This window comes from Diadema antillarum, unplaced genomic scaffold (assembly GCF_040938485.1).
Source record: "Diadema antillarum isolate AM-2024a unplaced genomic scaffold, OU_Dant_1.0 seq00001711_RagTag, whole genome shotgun sequence".
NCBI lineage: Eukaryota > Metazoa > Echinodermata > Echinoidea > Diadematoida > Diadematidae > Diadema > Diadema antillarum.
In genome coordinates this window covers 87,478-108,690 of record NW_027272400.1, presented here as the reverse complement: position 1 = coordinate 108,690, position 21,213 = coordinate 87,478, and the positions used below count along the sequence as shown (strand labels likewise).

The following is a 21,213-nucleotide window of genomic DNA, read 5'->3' as shown; positions in this document are numbered from 1 at the left end:
TATGAAAACACATTCTCAATCATATCTCATTAATGGAATGAAGTTTTTCAATGAAATTCACGTCACATTTATTTCAAGTTATGCGCATTCTACTCATATTCTCAAAATTCACATTTTCTCTTGGTACGTGCGCGTACGCGCGCGTTGAAATATTTGTATGCTCAAATCGAGCTCAAATTTTTTTTGCACACGTTTCAGACCATTTAGAGCATTTTTTGAAAAATTGAAAAAATCGGACGGACGCGTACGCGCGCGCGCATATACGCACGCACAGCTCATATGCAATAGAAATTTTCAGTTTTTTCACACGGATCGGATGTCCACAATGTCAAGGAATATTTCTATCAAGTTTCAAGTCGATCCGACTCAATATGACATCATACGGGCCCGTCAAATTCAAAATTCCGCGCGTGCGTCAATGGGGATACACTGTGCAACTATGCCAAAAAACCGCCAATTTTAAATCGGATTTTACTCGTCAGGATGGACGATGACCCCCCATTTTCTTGACATATTCTAAAAGCTGATGAGTTGTACATGTCATTTCATGGGTTGGCGATACTGAAAAAATGATTAAAAGATATCAAATTTCTTAATAAAGTAAACAAAGTAAATTTTCCAAATGACGTCATCAAATTTCAAATTCACTCGAGCATATCTCACTTAAATTTCGCCAATTTTCACCCAGATTTCAGTATGTTGTAGCTTATGAAATGTTCTTTCATCAATGTGATAACAACATTTTGATTGGATAATGTCATCACCTCGTAAAAATGGATTGAAAGTATCCTTGTAAAATTTCACCAGTTTACGTGTTATCTCTATGGGAGTGCAGTTTTTCTGGCAGTGAAAATTGACATGACTCTCTTTTTCGAGCACTAGCTCACTTATGCTTCGGTGAATTTCTCCAAGATTTTAGTATGTTGTAGCTGAGACTTTGGGCTATCGTAAGTGTGCCCTCCATTTTTTCATACAACGTTGGTATCACATCGAAAAACTTGGTTGAAAAATTGCATGTGGCTTCGATGCAGCGTCATTTTGCTTAATACACAGGGCCTATGGAGCATGAAATAGGTCATTGCATAGCGCATCCGACTCGTAATCCTAAGGTCCCTGGTTCGATGCTCACCCCTGCCAGTTTTTTTTTTTTTGAACACTTTTTTCCTTTTTTTTTCTTTAGTTAGTCTTAATCTCCTTTCCTAACTTTATCTTTTTCTGATTTTTTCATGCTTCTCCTTCAAATTTCTATAAAAATAACATAATTTTTTCTTTATTTTTCTTTCTTTCTACTACTTTCTGTGCAATAGATGAACAACAACAATGGCTATTAATCCCATATTTTGCACATGTTTTGTTCATGTCACGTACATTATTTCATAAAATAACAATTACTTGATCGGACACCATCTTGGGTATGTAAATTAGGGTCAAAGGTCATAAATGTTTTATCCTGTATCTTGGTGAATACATGTCCTATCTCTCCCATATTTTGCACACACAAAGACCATGTTACAAGAATCATTTCACAAAATAACCACTTTTTGCTCAGATGCCATCATGTCTGTGCAAAGTGGGGTCAAAGGTCATATATTCTTTCTGTATCTTCATTATGACGTGTTATCTCTATGGGAGTGCAGTTTTTCTGCGAATGAAGCTATGACAATCTTTTTCGAGCAATAGCTCACTTATGCTTCGGTGAATTTCTCCCAGATCTTAATATGTTGTAGCTGAGACTTTGGGCTATTGTATTTTACCCTTCGTTTTTTTCATACGATGTCGGGATCACGTTAAAAAACGTGGTTGAATTTAAAGCTTATCTTCAATGTATTGAGATGTTTCTTTTCTTTCTGCAACTTTCTTTGCAATAACTCAAGAAAAACAGCATCTATCACCCTCAAATTTTGCCCATGTTTAGTTCATGTCACGTACATTATTTCATAAAATAACAACTTCTTGATCAGACACCATCTTGGGTATGTAAATTAGGGTCAAAGGTCATAAATGTTTCATTCTGTATCTTAGTGAATACATGTCCTGTCTCTTCCATATTTTGCACACGCAAAGACCATGTTACAAGAATCATTTTACAAAATAACCACATTTTGCTTAGATGCCATCCTGGCTGTGCAAAGTGAGGTCAGTGGTCAAATATACTTCATTCTGTCTCTTTATTACGACGTGTTATACGGAATATGGTACCAAAGATGGCAGATCTGACTCGCTTTTCTAAATGAGATTCCGAATATCACACGGCGAATGTCCCTAAACACAGATGAAACCTGTATGGTCATGCCTAAATTATATATTTGTTGCTGTATCTTCGTTATCTAGTGTATACAGAATTTGGAACCAAAGATGACAGATTTGACTCCCTTTTCTAAATGAGAATCCAAACATCACACAACCAATGTCTCTAAACACAGATGAAACCTGTATGGTGTTGCCTATTGCGATCAGACCTCGAATCATTGATTAAAAAAAAATCGGATCACCTTAATTTGTCAGTGATGACAAATTACAATCTCTAGTTTATTTCATTTTTTTTTTTTTTTGGTGTATGTCACTTGATACCAAGACCTCCATTTGAAGGTTACAGAGAAGCATATGACTACAGTAAATAATCTTGAAAGTACCACATGATTTTATGCCAAGATAAATACAAGGGGGGGGGGGGGTCTCACCTCACCTATGAGTATTGCAAGTTCACCTCCAACACATCCCCATTGGCCTAGAAGAACACAGAAAACTCGAAGAGTTTTGGTGGGGGATCTCTAGGAGGGAATGGTGTCTAATTTGGTGCACATCCCTCCCCCCCCCCCCCCCCCCCCCACCCCAGGGCCTGGAAGGGGGCACCCCCAGATTCCCCATGAACAAACTTGAAACTGCACTCACCAATGTACTTACTCACAGCACTTTAAAACTAAGCTCTATCATTCCTGGTTCTAGCAAAGAAGATTTTTAAAGATCCCTTAAAATGTTGAGGACAGACTGATTTTGCTCTAACACGCATTTTCCACAGACACCAGCCCCTGCATTCTTGTGGCTCATCTTCAACGGGGTTAATTTGGGGGCTTTATGGCTCCCCCGAGGTCAAGCTAGGCGCCACCTCCTAAATCATAGTTTAGAGGTTAAACCATTCAGATTACAAAGAGGCTTAGAATATCTAGTCATGAACTCATGTGGGGAAATACCTCCAGACCATGATTTGCCCTGCTATATTTTAAGAAAAGTGACTTTGGAGAAATAAGAGTCAGGTTTGCATTTAGACTAACCAAAAAAGCAAAAAACAAAACAAAACAAAAAAACCCCACCTCAATTAGCACTTAACTATTTGGAAATGAGTACCGGGAGTACTCATTTGAAAGCTCTACACAGAAAAGACAGTTCAGGACTTGACATTATCTTTTTTTTCTGCTCTCCATTTGGGTCACTAAAATTTTTTGAATCTGACATTTTGATGGTCCAAAACAGAAACGTAGTGGCCTGAAATAAGGGGAAATACAAAAATTAATTTTGAATTCTAGCTGCCTGATCGGGTCATCAAAGGGTAACCTTTTGGGGAAATTTGGTGGCCTGACATCAATATTTAGTGGCCCCGGGCAACTGCATAACATCGGGCTTGCAATAGTTCTGTGTGCAGTTGGAATTCACTCACCTCGGCTGAGTACTGTTTGCCATCAAAGGTATGCTCTGCTCCTACTTCATCCTTGCTGCCCCAGTGGGCGTGGAACTGAACCAGCTGATACTTCTCATCCAGGGGCCCTCCGCTCAGATCTGTCACAAGATAAAACACAAAGAAATATATATATGTTTCAAGGCTGACACGAGGTGTACTCCAGACCTGCAAGACTAAATTGAGTCATAGCCTGTGAGTAAATCTTCGATAATCATCTGCATCACATTCACTCATTTTTTCCACTCTTTTTGGAGGAGTAGGCAGAAGGGAATCACTTTCTCAAATAGCCTTATAACGTAGACTTACATTGCCTGCTTAAAGGTTCCTCACTATACAGGTGTTAGAAGCAAATTACTTATTCTATTGTCAATGGGGATCCATAGATGCTACTCCTTTGAATGCAAAAAAAAAAAAGAAATAAAGAAAAATAAAGTGTTAAGAATTTATTTTGAGTTAAGATGTACAAATGTATGGGAATGTCCCTAATCTGCAACAGTCTCCAGAAATGAAGGAGTCAGTTTACCCTCAAAAAAAAAGGAAGAAAAAGAAGAAGAATAATAATTGCTTGATTACATAATCAGCATGATGTCATCAGAGAGTGTTGGCTAAAGATCCTCGAGCTCAGAATGCTCAACATTTGCACAGGAATGACTGATCACCTCAGTATTCTATAGTCTTGACATCAGAGACAAGCATTAATGCGAATGAGCTCATGGTTAGATGTCCAATGTCCCTGTCGACAATAGAGGCCCATTGACATTATGGAAGTTAATGTGTTGTACCTGTGTCAATATACGGGGTACCTAAAAAAATAATGTGTATGATCTGCCTCCTTCCACACTAGAAAAATTGGCTGCACATTTCCTGGTGATATAATGGCATAGTTCTACAGCTATAACACAAATAATAGTTTATAAACATAAAGTCACTAAAGAGCTGACACTGTAGAGCCACACAAAAATCCATTGTCGCTCATTTACGATAAAATAAGGCAGGCAATGATGAATGAAAATGCATCATCAAATTTAAAGCAGTCACCAAGTCTACACCTACACCAAAATTTGAAAATGCGATACAGCTGTAGGTGATTCTTGACTGTAGCAGCTGGAACAATTGGAAGGCGGCAAACCTTCATGAACTGAAGAATCACATTCCCATTAAAATGTACTATGCAGACCATTGAGGGTAAATTCATAAATTTCGTCTTAAATTATGCAAACACTGTAAACAGAGGCAGATCCAGGAATTTCGTAAAGGGGGGGGGGTGGTCCAAAGTACCACTTCCAGGGTTTAATCAGCTGAAAAGCAAAAAGAAAGAAAAAAAAAGAAAAGGTCTCAACAGATATTTTCTCGTGCAACTTCCGGTTCAATCAGCCCCTTTATAACTATTTTCTTTTTATTTCTTTTGTAAAAAAAGAAAACAAAATTAAAATGGGGCATGTACCTGGTGCCCCCCCCCCCCCCCCCCCCCCCCCCCCCGTATGATCCGCCACTAGTAAATTCTGTAAACCCCACACCATCCTCCAGAAGAGACACCATCAAAATCTATCAATATTACAAATTACAATTGTACAGTGAGTATCTGTCTTCATCATCACATACTGTACACAAAATACCTGATACATCATAATATTAAAATTGCAATCACAAAAAAAAAAAAAATGAGTGTAAGTCTTTTACATCCCACCTAGCTCTAAAAACATGCAACAGATGAATACCAAATCCCATAATGTAGAATAAATGAGTACTTGATAAGCACTTAAATGCATGGAACTGTCAACAGGAATATGACAACGCACAGAAAACTGACAATTTTACCCCCACCCCCCCCCCCCCCCAATCGTCAAGCCATAACCTACACAGATTCAATTTGCTACATGGCGCAGAAACAATTAATTTAGTGAGGAACTGCATATTATCAAACTGACTAAAATTAGCAGAGTGGCTGGCAACTGCTATTTCCAGCATTTTATATTACCCCCATGAAATCACATTTGGCCTTCTGCATACAATGGTAATTCCCTGGTTATGTCCCGGGTACAGAAGAATGCACTAGTTTTTTTTACACTGCTAAAGGGTCATACATGTAGACCTGTATTTGGCATAAACACGTTGCATTGGCAATATCATGCCGATTATCAGGCTGCTTTAAAATCATGTAAACCATGGTTTTCCATGTGATGACCTGTACAAACACACTCTCAATGCCTAATACTACATTGATTGTGCATCCAATGATCAATTTATTTATAACAGTGTCCTTTTAAATGATGGAGAAAAGTCAGAATGTATTCAACAACAACAAAAAGAAAAAGATATATGTCTGCCATAACCAGCAGGTAAATCCAGAGCTGTCAACAATTTTTCTCACGGAAAAAGGGTGAGAGAAGTGGAGGCTGCAAAATGCATGACATATTGGAATTATGTGACTTTTACTTCATCTGAATGCTCACATTGCCACCTGCCTTCCTCAGACAAACTTGTAAATCTCCTTTTTTGTGCCATCCCCCTTTTTGTTCCTCCTCCTCCTCCTTCCCTCTGAACCCAAAAGTCCTTTCTCCCTGTCACTTTGTGAAGATGCGGTTCCTCATTCCAAAGCCAGATGTCATGAGAACTGCACACATGTCTTCTAGATCCCCGTTCCTTCTCAATGCTTTATGAATGTCATTATCTTTAACAAGCTGCTGCCCTCCCAGTCCCAACAAGCTCTTTATCAAATGTCACAAAATTTAAAGTCAAGTGACAGCAGTCTGTCAATCTTGTGTCATAAAGGAACAAAACACAAACAAAACAAAACAAAACACTGAGCAGCACTTTCACATTTATTCACTATCAGTTACTGGCCTAGGTGAAATTCATACAGCAATCTACGCCAAAGGCACATTTTCTTACTTGGAATCAATGATAATGTTTTGAAATAAACTTTCTCCAGCGAAAACTTCCGGGAGTTCTTGGTAGCTGTATTTAATGAATCTTGCACACATGTTGGAAACAAGCAAACACGCACTCTGATCCCATTATGATGACAATATTTGAGTAAATGTGTTTCATGGCGGTCATTAGAATGTGCCGTACGTTTGCTGTGAGCAAACACTCGGTACGACATCACTCATAGATCACTGTCTTGTAATGAAAGCACAATAAAGGACTGACAGCAATTCCGCCAATCTACAAACATGGGATAGGACATCCATCATTCTCTGAACAAATTCATTACCCGCAATAAAACGTTCCACTATTAACACAACGTCAAGTCATATTCTTTTTAGTCACATGTCACCGAACTATTCACTCTTCATATTAGCCAAAAAAACAAAAAACAAAAAACTTGTACATAAGATTGAGCCAGAAGAAGGGGCAGTAAATACTTTTGTTGTGATACTACTAAGTATTTTAATTCTAGTTCGATATTTGAGGTATATACTAACATTCCAAAGACATTGTGGTTGAACAAAGTTGGTTGGGTTTGGGTAACTACTGGCACATGTAAAACAGCATGGTGAGGCTTCTACATTGTAAACTTTTATTTACCGTAAAGTTCCGTGTATACGACGCACCCGTGTATAAGACGCACCCCTACTTTCGGACCTAAAATTAAAAAAAAAAAATTCCACGCAAATATTGCGTGTGTCATACATATTTTTTCAGCTCAAAATTTCCCTAGAATGCAGCATGTATTTGCTCTATTTTTCGTTTCCTTTTATGCTTTCTTTTAACGGTATTCATCGGACATCGGCAAAATATGGAAGACGCAAAATGCGAGACTTGTCTCGGTACTCACTTGCTATTGTTTCGCCTTTCAATCGTGGTACATGTGTCATGCATATCGTACTCATGAGTGTACAGTACGATCTTTGCTATCATACATGGCAGAGGGTGTCTCACATATTGACGCATGTCAGACTGGAAGGTTCATTACGAAAAATAAGAAAAACATCAACAAGTGTAGCAGAGGGATCATACGGCGAGACGTACGGTGCGTACGGTAATTACACTCACTGTTGTTTCGCCCGGAGGGATTACCAGTACTAGTAACACGTGTGTCTCTTGTACCATGCTTCTATGCACAGGGCTAGCCTTTTGCAAAAGGCAGCTCGCTATAATTTCAGCACACGCACACAGAGAGCAATGGACTTGCACACACAGCGCGCAACGGGCAAGCGCGCTACGATCCGATCGCTGTGTGCACGCGAGTCCTTTGCAAAAGCCTCGATCTCTAGCTCTGCAGCAGCTGCTGCATGCCTTTGCCAAAGGCTTGCTAGCTAGTCTGCTAGCTAGCTACACAGTGTAGCTATGCTATCCTAGCTGGCCTCGTGAAATGAAGAGCAAACGAACGACACGGATATGCATGCATGCTTCACACATCGTTCATATTTACGGTGACATAGTGTCGATCCTACTCCATGTTTTACAGCTTTTGTCTATGGCCATATTGATACTAGTCCATTGATAAGTTTTACGGTATTGGTAATTTAGTAATGATACCTGTACATCGCGTATTCCAGCTACTAGGTTGGCTGTTGGTAGCTTGGTAGACTGACATTGGTAGCATACAGCAGTGCTGTTACAGCTGTTGCCTATGGCCAGATTGATACATCGTTACTGCACAAGGCGGATCGTAAGTTTATCTCGTATTTGCAGCTTTTGTGTGTGTCCCGATTGAAAGATCGCTCATTTATTCGTAAGTTTTAGTGATTACTTACCTTCCAAACGTCGATGGGCATACATGGCCCCAAGTTGGCCTTATAAAATTGGGTGTACATGACAGATTTTTTTCCGTGATTCGACTGTACCCGTGTATACGACGCACCCCCGATTTTCAATGTTTTCTGACGAAAAAATAGTGCGTCTTATACACGGAACTTTACGGTAGTCAATAGAGTAAGGTTAATGAACTTGGCTAGCCAGTCTTTGGGAATAATGAATGATTTAGTATCACACATTAAGAGCCATTATGTGGATATTCTCTATCAGCCCCTTGGGTTATTGGTAAATGTTTTGTTTCATTTTTTTTCAGTCAGACCACACAAAAGGTAATTAAAAAAAACAACAACAACACCAAATTGACAGTTGCAGCCATGTCTCCAAGGATTAAAATTTTGATGTTTCACTTTTTTTTTTAAACATTAGATGTTTAAGATACACCTCCACAAGTTCATTTTTCTAAAAATTTGAGGACGCAGTCAAAGCAATTACGGTGGGATTGCTCATCAAATATTCAGTTGTAATCCTCGTTTGCTACTGTAGATTCCATGAAATATTCACTAATTTTCATATCCTGCAGCACTGCCACATTACTGTTGTTTGGGGCTAATGTTTTGTGTGAGTGCGCTGCCATTATTCATCTTTAGAGTTCTTCTCCAGACCAGCCAAGTTTCAATCACCTGCTGTTAAAGCGGAAATTTTTCGCACATTGGCTGGGTCAGATGAACTATTTGCGTGCTTTCAATTTCATGGACGGTCGCAACAAGGAGCGAGCATTTCAAACAGTTCACTATTTCTGGGGCAGTTAGATTTTGGCAGTACTTGCTACGATAAAAGGAAGCTGTTCTGCCTTATGACAGCAAATTTACTCATAGAATACACAACAGGACTGGTCAGTGTGAAGAAAACTACAAATAACAACAACAATAAAACAATAAGCAGAATAAATAATCTTTTATTTTCAATCTAGCTTCACGTTATGCAAAGTGAAAAAAAAAATCCAAAGCGGAAAAAAAAAACTTCAACTTTTAACCTGACTCATTTGAAAGGCCTTAATCCAACCCCATGGTATAATGTTCCTTAAAAAAGAAATTTATATAATAATAAGTTGAACACCACAAGAAAAGTTCAAATGCTCATGAGGGAAACTGGCTATTTTAGGCACTTTTTAGCATTTTCAACAGGATTTTTGATAGCCCCTGCAAAGTACATGTACTTGTCGGGAATTAAAGCTGAAAATGATATGTATTTATTGGAAATGTGTGCACAAATTAGCTTCTTCCTGTATACGCGTACTGTAATTGCATGTCACACTTCTGGTGTCTAAAAATAGGCCATATGTAGTATATGATATTGTAACACTTAGCATTTAAAAAAAATCAGACATTATGACCTCATTTGATCTAGATACTTTTTCTTCCACATACATGAAAGAAAGATTTAAAAATCACAGGTGCACTTGAAACAATGGAAATATGAGACTTTTAATCTCTGTGCTCAACAGTGTAGGATACTGTAGGCCTATATGTGTATACATGTACATCATACATTTAATGCATTGCATCCATCAAAATTGGCGCGAACTACTCTCCTGTAATATACAGTGTACAGGTACACCTCACAAAAGGTTTGCATCCTTGCAGTACTGTATTCTCACTGTGTCATAATACAAATATGTTGCAGGTAGGCCTGCTGTCAGGGTAGCAGCACCTTCCAGTAATTTACAAAGTTGAGGGTAATGCGGCACCGCGAGCTCTTCACCGAACTCTGTCACCAATAAGTGCGATAGGCGACATCAATACTGTTAAGTGACGAGGGATAATCTCTAATATGGCCTTCCTATGGGCTTAAAATTGGGGGTCAGACACCATTTTGTGTTGTGTGAGCTACAACGATATGATCTCATCCGATGCTTTTTGTCCTACACAATGAATTTGCAATCAGACTTTTTCCCATGATGCACTGCCTGGTCTGGCTACACATGTCTGACCTCTGCCGTCACCTTGAGTTGTGATCAACTGAACTCAGACCATCATTAGGCCAAGAGGCAATTGCTCCAGGTACCCAGACTGTATTCATTTAGTTGCTCACAACAATCTATTTTTGTTTGTTTGTAAAGTTCTACCCCCTCCCCCTTAGAAAAAAACAAGGGGACAAAAAAGAAAATGTCTGAATTCAAATAATGGCAGTAGCACTGACCAGGTCACTTGACTTGGGTGGGCAAAGTAAGAAGTTGAAAAGGGTCACTTCATATTGTTGTATCACATGAGGTGATAATAAGTCGAAATAAGTGGTGAAATACAATCTTCTTGCCAAGGCAATGAATTGAACAAACAACACAATCAGAAGGCACTAAACCTCACTTGTACCAGGTCTCTTCCCACCTCCCTGCTTGTACACGACCCTAATGCAGCTGTCATTTGTATGACGCACCTCTTGACCCCCGGGATAGGTGCGTCAAAGTACCAATGTGCGTCATACCTTTTAGGTACCATGACGTACCCTCCGTCACAAAAAGTGACACACCTTTATGAGACATTGACGCATTAACCATGAAAAATGGTGACGCACCTCTTCGTGAAAATGACTAACCCTTGACGCACATGTTATTCGCGGTACGTACCAGACTGGAAAAGTGTGCGCTCACGCAATTCGCTGCCTGCGAACTGTGTGCATGCACCGAACGGAAATTCGCGCGCGTGAATCCCTGTCGCCTACGGACCCTCGGATGTTTACATGGATCGCCGTGGTATCCCCATGTGTGGGCGGCTGGGGAGCGTGAGTATACTAGTAGTAGCCTAGCTGCACAAGCCAGCTGCCACTACACTACAGTCCCCAATTTCGTTTTGAGTCGGGGTAGAAGCGTTCCGTTGTGCAATGTCTGCTTGTATTTCTCTTCTTCTCCACCCGCTTGTCCCTTTCCTCTCAAGTACGAAATGATTTTTAGAGTGTTGTGTGTGTTTTTTGTAACGTTATAGCATCATTTTTCTGCAAGGAAGAGGTGAGTTTCTGTTCGTGTATTGCGATGTGCACTGCAGTATGTGCAGATGAAAAGCGTTCGAACTTTCTTTCCCGAGGCCGAGTGTCGTGGAAATTCGATGTAGGCCTATTTCTAAGCCTATCAAAAGAGATCTCATATAACAGAATACTTATAACAAACTATTTTCCGGTCAAAATGAATTGATTTCCTTTGTTTTGTATCGTTTATTGACTTGATCCTAAGGATCTCATCGCAATACCGAGTTTCCAATGTCTATATTTATTTTCGCGTAGCTTTCGGTACTGCCAACTTTTGCTAGGGCCTAATTAAATTTACAACACTAAACTTACCGTTCTCCACTGTCGTTTCTCACACCTTGTTTGGTACGATTTCTTCCATTTATATCACTTTATCCGTTCCCTTTGTACTTTGAAGTATTTTACGTAATTCTTTCAAGTGTCTCGCACTGCTATTTTCGTAACGGCGATTTTTCCGCTTGCTGCAATCACTTTTTCGAACCGAAGCGACGAAGTTTGATACCAGCCGCTTACTATAGTGTGCTGTGGGTTGTCTTTCTAAATACATGTACCGGTATTTGTGTTGTTGGGAGGTGTTGATACTTTGTATTTGTTATTTATTTTCCTAGGTGTTTGTCTCGAGGGACTACATTGTATGCGTGTTTCTTAATGTTGATAGGAAAAGGCTAAAATTGTCTGAGTGATGTCTGATGGTGATGATGATAACTATGCTGGTGGAAAAAGACGGCTTACTGTGAATGCTGAGCGTACGTGCCGTTTGTTTTATTTCACTTTCCCTCTTATTCTTCTTTCCCCCTTACTCTTCTTTTCCCTCCCAAGAATGATAAAAAAAGAAATTACATACACCTCACAACAAAAAAGAACCACGTGCTACCAACCTTCGTAAAGTTAAATCTAAATGTTCAACATCAGCAAAGAATAAGGGGAAAGCACGAATGACAATAAATCAGAGCGAAGAGATTGTGTTACATGCAGTCTCTTCGGCTCGAAGAAACTTGACACCCCACCTCTCTACCCTTGTGGAAATTTCCACAAAAGCAGGTGCCACACCCAGGTGCGTGCCAGACGAAAGAATGCGCGCGCTGGAATAAACAGCGTGTAAATATCCTGGAAATATCCATCGAAGAACCAGCTCATTAGTTGAATTACAGGAATCATTGCAAAGATATCGTGATTCTATAGCCTTTCTTTTGGCGCATAGTAGGAAACATCAAACAGTCGAATATAGTGTACTTGATCGAATATCTTATGTTCCCTGAACACTAAAAAAAAAAAAAGATCGATTAATCAGTCAATTAAAAATGCAATCACAGAAATAAAAAGGTCTCGTATGCCCAGAGAAATTCACTACGAGTAGGTTCAATGAGATGCAGTCATCACCTGGTTAGACAGCAAAATCGTGACAATTAATTTCAGTTCACGCTCATCATAACTGCTTATTACTTATCAAAGTTTTGGCTATCAACATTCGTTCGTACGTGTTTTTTGTTTGTTTGTTTTGTATGTTTTTCCTCAAGTGAAAGACGTAATGATTTCTTCGTATCGAACGTAGACTATGTTTACCGTTTATCCAAACAGTAGGCGCCTAGGCGTACTTTCTGAATATATTCAGAAATTTCTATCAACATTTTAAATATATTACAAGACTCCCAAATACCAGTTGAAAAAAAAAAGAAGAAATCGAATTTTTGAGATATGAACAACAACAAAAAATAACTAGATCTGCATGTCGTCTTTGGGACACGATACATACATGGTATAAGTATGAACTTGATAGGCGTAGCACTTTCTGAGCTAACCCCTTCACAACTTTTGGGGAGAAATAAAGAAAGAAAGAAAGAAAGAAGAAGAAGAAGAAGAAAGAAAGAAAGAAAGAATCCGTGCAGATACAGAAGGTGATTCGAGAGGATAATCGGATCACCTAAAAATGCATAGGAAAAGACCACTTCAACTTCGAATGACTTCGAATTTCTCAAAACCGTTCCCTAGTTCATGGACATCCCATAGAAACGCGTGTTTTGATATAATATAGGCCTACACGTTGCTATGGCATGTCCTCGAACTATATATCTTGTTTCGCGAAACTACGGCCTGGCATGGCCACAGTAATTTTTTTCCGTAACCTCCCGCCTCCCCTTCCCCGATTCGAAAACAGCTTGATTGAAGCAGGGAGGTGGAATCTTCCACCTCCCTGATTGAAGCCCCTGCCTATATTTAAACACGAACCTTATTAAACCCTAATTTAGGTACATGGTTTATATGGCTAGTGTTTGAATAGAATTTACTATTTTAAGTTAATATAATAGACTGTCAGTATTGCAACTGATTGACAAATTGCCCTACATCGACGTAAATATTTTGTTCATAAATATGAATAAGACTCTCAGTAGTTCCATAATCGTTTGTGTGTCGATCGGCAGGTTAGGGTTACGGAAAAAATAATCGCGGCCTGGCCTTTGCTCTGTCATGCCTCGTCTTCTGTATACACGTGTATGTACGCCTGTACTGTATACATGTACAACACGGTCCACATCACGCACATGGTTTTGCAGCAGATTTCACGGTCGACGGTCGATGCTACACTACAACAGTGAATGCGATTGAAGGATAGCGAGCTTCGCGATGCCGCGGGCTGTATGTGATGATTTTAATCACAAATCGTGGTTGGTAGTGTGGTTTTTTGAGCAAATTTGTGCTCAAACCTTCTGAAAAGACCTTTAGTCTGACATCAGATAGAAAAAGAAGACATACTAGAATGAAGTGAGTATCAGTATGTTATAATAAAACTGAATGAAAATTGTGTCATTTTCGCGTTTTCAGGAGCCGGTGAATTCGCCCGGCTCGCGATCGCGAGTTTGTTTTATTCTGTTACGGAGGGATACCATGCAAGAAGCCTCGCAAAATTACATGACGGTCCTATTAACGAACCTTTTGACACACTCTGGTTAAATGACCGACTATGACGCACATAATGGGTCAGTATTGTGACGGACATTTTGCTCCCGTGACGGTACCACGCGTCATCAAATTGGTGGTACTTGACGCGACCATGACGCACTTTTCCCGGGGGTCAAGAGGTGCGTCATACAAATGACAGCTGCATAAGTAAAAACTGATGTGTATTCAGAAACAAACAAAATCCATGAATACCGAGCAGCAATGTGTACATGTAAGCCTATCTAATCATCCATCACTTCACATATTTTGACCCTTTAGAACAATTTTGACCAAGTTTAACCTTACCCACTTACAATAAAGGCTAGAAAATATCACTTCTGTCACATCAAGGTTATTCTAGAGCTGATACTTAGTTCTTATCACACAGTATCACATGTGATACCATTTAGCAAACTTAATTTTGCATCTTTCATTTTCTGTAGCTTAACCATCAAGTCCATGTCTAATAATGTCTGAAAATATTAAGTTGCTTAACTAATTTTCTTTTTAAGCTGTCTTTCAGCATACATTTTTGTTGTACAGAACTGGTAAATGATCCTACTGTAATTGTGACAAATTACACTGCTATCATAGTCTCCATGATACATTTTATCCTCATCAACCTTGAATTTCAAGAAAGAAAGCATAATCAAATTTGGGCATATGGAATATATGCAAAATATGATTTTCACATTTGACCTTTTTTTGATTATGAATGCACAAGACATTATAAAAAGCTTTACACACACTCTTACACATCATTTTCTCCCCCTCCCCGAGAAATGTGATGTACTCACTCCGTATATATTTCAAGCCTGAAGCATTTTAGAGTAATGGAAACAGATAATGAATCTCTACTCCAAAAGATAACTATCTGCACTCGTAAGAAGATATCAAGTTACATGTCATTTATAGACAACAAAGTTTTGGCACTATCTATTCCTTTTGGCATCACATTTAAAATGTACTTGACACAAATATTTATATCTCTTGGCTGTATATAATTCAGTAGCTCTAAACACTGCTACTATGAATAATAACTTGACATTTACCCTTGAAAAGAAGAATGGATGCCTTCATAGCCAATATTTTCAAGATATTACTTGCATGCTTAGCACAACTGTAATTGAAGTGGATGACCAAGTACAGTAGTCCTGAAAGTAAATCCGTTTCAATAAACTACTCAAAATGTACTTGGTAAAAGAAACGAGACAATGGGAATACTTGGTTTATGAGAGTGCTAAATCATCTACAAACGAATTTGTACAATTTCAAACTAATGTACAATGTACTGCTGGAAGCCTCGTCCACACACAGGATATCTATAAACTCCAAGCAAATTTTCAATTACCCATGCAATCCCAAATGATACATTGAGGAATGATGCGAGTCTACAAAGTGTAGGCAGTGAGAAAGTCGAACCGTCGAAGAGTTTTCCTTCTGAACACACCCTTGTAAAGTAAGCACACGACTACAAATTCAAATTTTAATTTCATAGATAAGAATTTGACTATTCATGGATCTATGATGAATGCTGAGATGACGATGGTTTAAATGTAGTCTGTGATTTATGCAATCTTTTTTTCTGCGTAAATGCGCGTGACGAATTGTGAACGCCATCAGACAGGCACCCAGTGATAGCTGTGTGTAGATACATGCATGTGTAAGTTACGCCTATTTCACGCTTATTTCATCCATGGACTAAATTTAGAGCTTGGTTTTGACATAGACCACATTTGTGAATACGGGCCTTTCTATTTCAGAAACTTTGGACAGTGTGTCTTACAATGCTACATGGAGTTTTCTGTGCCACTGGACACTCGCAACGAACAAAGGGTCAACTTACTGGAATCACACGCGTCAATGTCCACCCGGAATGTCAGTCCATTGTTGATCAGCGACTTGGTACGGTTTGGGTCGTAGGAGATCTTCAGTGGCTTCTCGGCCAGCTTGGTATCATACTTGACCTCCTTCTTCTGGATGTCGATGGGCGACTGGCGTTTGCCCCCAGCCTGCGGGAAGCTCTTGTACCATCCTTCTGGTCCTGGTAGTAAAGACAAAACCAAATGCCAGTGAAAAGCTTTCACCATACACGTATATCAGTGGTTTACACATTCTCCAAGTCGTGTTACAGCATAATTACCATCACTTTATCAATACTGTTCCACAAGTGTGAGCGTCCATGGAATCCAACTGGTCAAGTTCAAGTCACAACCTTTCAAACGACAGTCCATCTAATTTACAATATAAAAAGGTAGTCGCAGAAAGACTATCCACTGAGCAGAACTTGGTGTTCGCTAGTTAATATAACATCAACATCTCTTACAGTATTATCTGCTGTTGCACATTCAGGTTTTTGAAAGCACACCTAGGCCTAGAAACTGATTATAATTCTAGTCTCCACCTGTGATTAATAAAAACAAGAGATTTCATTTTCATGAGCTTCTTTTTCTCTTTTGCAGAATATTTAGATACAAACTGAGTATAAATAGAACAGTTCACACAATTTTGTTGTTTTCTTTGGGAGGGGGTGGCGAAAAGGTGAGATCCGTGCAACAATCACTTTTTTTCCCCATCTGCACGTATCACAAATCATCCAAAAATTCTGAAAGGGAAAGGCATCAAAGCGAATCGATAACTAACAATGCACACTGACTGGTGACTCTGAAATTTCATACTTCATAGACAGCAGACACTGTGAGCTAGAACCAAATTCATGGCCGTTAATAACAGAGAGAACTAAATAGAAAACAAAAAAGAATAAAGAGTTGGAGGAGTCAGATGACAGTGCAAATGATGACAGAGCAAAGGGTGCCACATGCAGCGCAGCCTGAGAATAACCCTTTTCCATTTGAATGACGGAAAGGGTTTTCGCTCAATGATGGCAAATATTGAGCACAAGGGAAAGCGAGATTGACATTTTTTGGTGCGTAACAAGATATAAGGTGATCTTTCAGCTTCACTGGCTTATGAGAGGTGAGGCATAATGCCTTGTAATTTTTATTTTTTTCCTCTTTTGAAAAAAGAAAGAAAAAAATTCTTCTCACTTTTAGTGCGTGGACCCAAACTACACTTGTATCTAAAAGCTCTTCTTACTAGCATATGTTGTACATCAAAGTGATCAAATGCATGGACTTGTGTCCAATACAGCCGTAAAGACATCGAAAACAGCAATCAAGTAAACACTCACAAATAAACAGTAAAGGTTGTGAAACAATTCATTATACTGATGTAAACTCCTTGAAATGGTTGTCCATATAAATACTACAAGCAGCACAGTTATGAATACTGTCATAAAATCCTTAGTTTTCATTTTCATTTCATTTCATTTTCATTTTCATTTCCCCCTTTTAATTCAATTTAAACCCAAAGCAAGCTCATAATACACTGGAAGTTCAAATCTGTGTATTTTTCCTCTTTGAGAAAGCAGTTGACGAAGGGAAGAGTAGTACAGCATGCAGTCAGTAAACCATACACGGTTGGTAGACATTTCTGGTGGTGATACATTGTATGTCATAAGAATTGTTTGGAAGAAATCTATGTACAAATTGCTAAGCATATTAGAAGATTAATCTCTGTATTTCTAAGTAAGATGAGCAATTTCAAAACCATGACTAAAGACTGAAATGCATCGACTGCTTTTCCCTAGAAGTGTGTGGTTTTTATGTTTTTTAAATGTGGACATATTCAGGCAAGTCCAACAAACTTCCTTTTAGCTCCTACTTGAATGACTATTTTTATTCAGCCACATCAAAACATGTACTTAAAGGACAAGTTCACCTTCATAGACATGTGGGTTGAGTGAATGCAGCAATATTAGTAGAACACATCAGTGAAAGTTTGGGGAAAATCCAACAATCTATTCAAAAGTTATGAATCTTTACAGTGTCTGCACAATCACTGCTGGATGAGAAGACTACAACAGTGTATGATGTCAGATGCGTACAACGATATAAGGAAAATAAAGAGAGAATTTCACAAAACTTTACTTTTTGAATAAAGTGCACATTTCTTTGACTTGCTACTGACGTATGTTAACGGTAATATTATTCCCCCTGCCTTCTAAAAGAGAGAAGGCAAGTGACCTTTTGTTATGCAAGAAAAGTGAAAATATGTCAAATTTTCTTTATACTTTCTTTATATCGTTGTACACATGTGACATCACAAGCTTTACTAGTCTTCTCATCCAGCCGTGACTGAGCAGAAACTTCAAAAATTTGTAACTTTTGAATGGATTGTCCAATTTTCCTCAAACTTTTACTGATGTGTGCTACTAATATTGCTGAATTCACTCAATCTACATGTCTGTGAAGGTGGATTTGTCCTTTAAGCCCCTGCATTGCCACTCACAGGATCATCAAATGACCCCCCCCCCCAAAAAAAAAAAAACCTTATGCAATGCCAACAAAAATATAAATACCGAATTTAGACCACATTTCTTGTTGTAGTGGGTGAGTATGAACAAAACAAAAGAAATGAATCCAGATGGCAAACGTCCAAACACATGGAGTGTGAAGTTCACTCCCAGGAAGTGTTTCATCGCAAACGAATGAATGCCCACTTGGATAATTTAAACTAATAAAGTATTCATACTTTGATGAAATTATTTGGTCACTCCCTATGACATCCATCCAGATAATTTAAACTAAAAAAGTATCCACACTTTTATGAAATCACTGTTACTCCATAAGACATTCATCCAGATAAGTTAAACTAATAAAGTATTCATACTTTGATGAAATTATTTTGTTACTCTGTATGACATCCATCCATATAATCTAAGCTCATAAAGTATTCATGCTTTGATGAAATCACTTTATTACTCCCTATGACATTCATCCAGATAATTTAAACTAATGAAGTATTCACACTTTAATGAAATCACTTTGTTATTCCATATGACATTCATTCAGATAATTTAAACTAATAGAGTATTCTACTTTGATGAAATTACTTTGTTACTCCGTATGACATCCATCCAGATAAGGAAAACTGATAAAGTATTCATACTTTGATGAAATCACTTTGTCACTCCATGTGACATCCATGTCATCATTATATTTGTTCCATCTTGACTGAGTATTTGAACATGTCACATCGGCCCCTCAATTTCATTCCCATCTGGTTTTCCTGTGCCACAGGCTGGGATGTTGCGAACCTACTCGAATGACAAATCTCCACACACTGGACTTTGATCAAAGTCAAGTGCGGCATCTTGAATGAGCAGAATGATTTGGCAGATTCACTACGTCTGATATATCTCGAGGATCTGGACAGTTTGCACAGGCTGAGTATTATGTCAAGTCTAAATTTACATAGCCTTAAGAGTCTGTTGATAGCGAATCAATTAGACAGGCAAAGCCAGCGCTTTGCTCTGTGCCTGGTACCAAGGTGTCAGAGCCAACATCATCCGGAACATAAGTGTTTATGTTCCATATAAACAATTTTGTCTTTTTTATCGAAAATGAATATTGTCATGGTCTTGATTGATCATACTTAACATATCTCTCATATGAAGACAAAGGACACTTTCTGCCCTTCTTAATATCCTAATTCAGGGTAGCAACACTTTTTTGCTGGCTGTATGATGATTATACTATCCATACTCCTATCGTCTGAAAATGTGATTAGTGACATATTCACAATCCATAAAGTGTCTAACTTTCCTCATCAATTGTATAAGAATAAATTTTGTTTCATACATTCCAATGTTAATATCCACATATTCTGAGAGAAAAAAAAAACAAATTTTACTATTCAAAATTCTATGTTGCAAAAGAGCTTGTAAACTAATGAAATTTTTCCTGGTCTTAGAATTTTGTCTTCAAAATAAAATGGATCATATGAACAGCATCGCGCATGACTTCTGAGAGTAGAGGAATGCTATTATGGATTACAAAGAGTTGCAACTCCATTTACAAGTACAACACCTCCTTGTTTGCACAAATTCATGTTTACCACATATATATACATAGTCTGCCATTTCTATCCAAGATGACTTTTGTGCTCTTCACACTACTAAAAAGTTGCTTTGTGTCATTGTTTGCTGCATTTTGTCATGCTTCAGAAGACCGATATGCAAACTGACTGACACACACACACACACACACACACACACACACACACATTTTTATTGTAGAAAGAACTACAGTAAGCTCAATAAGGTATATTTTTAGCTAGTTTAAAAAAAAATGGAAAAAAAAACTAATTTATGCACAGCTCCAAAGACCATGCCATCTTTTGTTTCCATGATCTACAAGTAAGCTTCAATAGACCTAGCTGTGCTTTTCATCTGAATTTATACACAATATGTGTATTGCAATACACATGGAAATACAAATGACAATTGGCTTGATATCCACAGGCACACACACATACACACATACACACACACACACACACACACACACACACACACACACACACACACAATGTACAATTATGATCAATAAGGAAAAATAAATTGACAACCCCTTTCAGATTGATTACAAAGAAAACAGGATGTATGGGAGGAAAAACAATCTACCATTTGTGGAATGCTAGATGGAGTGGCCTGGTTTGGGATTGAGACATTGGACTGTTAAAAAGGAAAGTGTTGTAGACATGGCAAGCAGTTTGACTCTCAAAAAGACACAAAAGATTACACATACCCTGGTCAAGCTATGAATGATGACATACAGCAGAGATTTGTGTATGATTGTGGCCATTTATACACGCATATAGGTACTGATGTGAGCCTATCAAAACAGCTGCTATGGTGCATGAACTGAAAATAAAAACTATGTGTCATTCATCACATTGTACATGCAGGCCCTATCACATTTACAATGTTTTATCTCTTATTTTGTAATCTTATTGCACTATCATAACACACCCAT

At 38.4% G+C, this 21,213-nt stretch overlaps 1 protein-coding gene across 1 annotated transcript in view; it reads right to left on the bottom strand.

The window, feature by feature from the left end:
* The window catches only part of LOC139711848 (carbonic anhydrase-like), a 54,760-nt gene that overhangs the window by 12,021 nt on the left and 21,526 nt on the right, over window positions 1-21,213 (bottom strand). The window contains exons 2-3 of the mRNA XM_071623700.1: window positions 16,182-16,379; window positions 3,656-3,774 (exon numbers count right to left, since the gene is read on the bottom strand). Coding sequence (XP_071479801.1) covers window positions 3,656-3,774; window positions 16,182-16,379 — 317 coding nt within the window. The remainder of the gene's footprint in view (window positions 1-3,655; window positions 3,775-16,181; window positions 16,380-21,213) is intronic.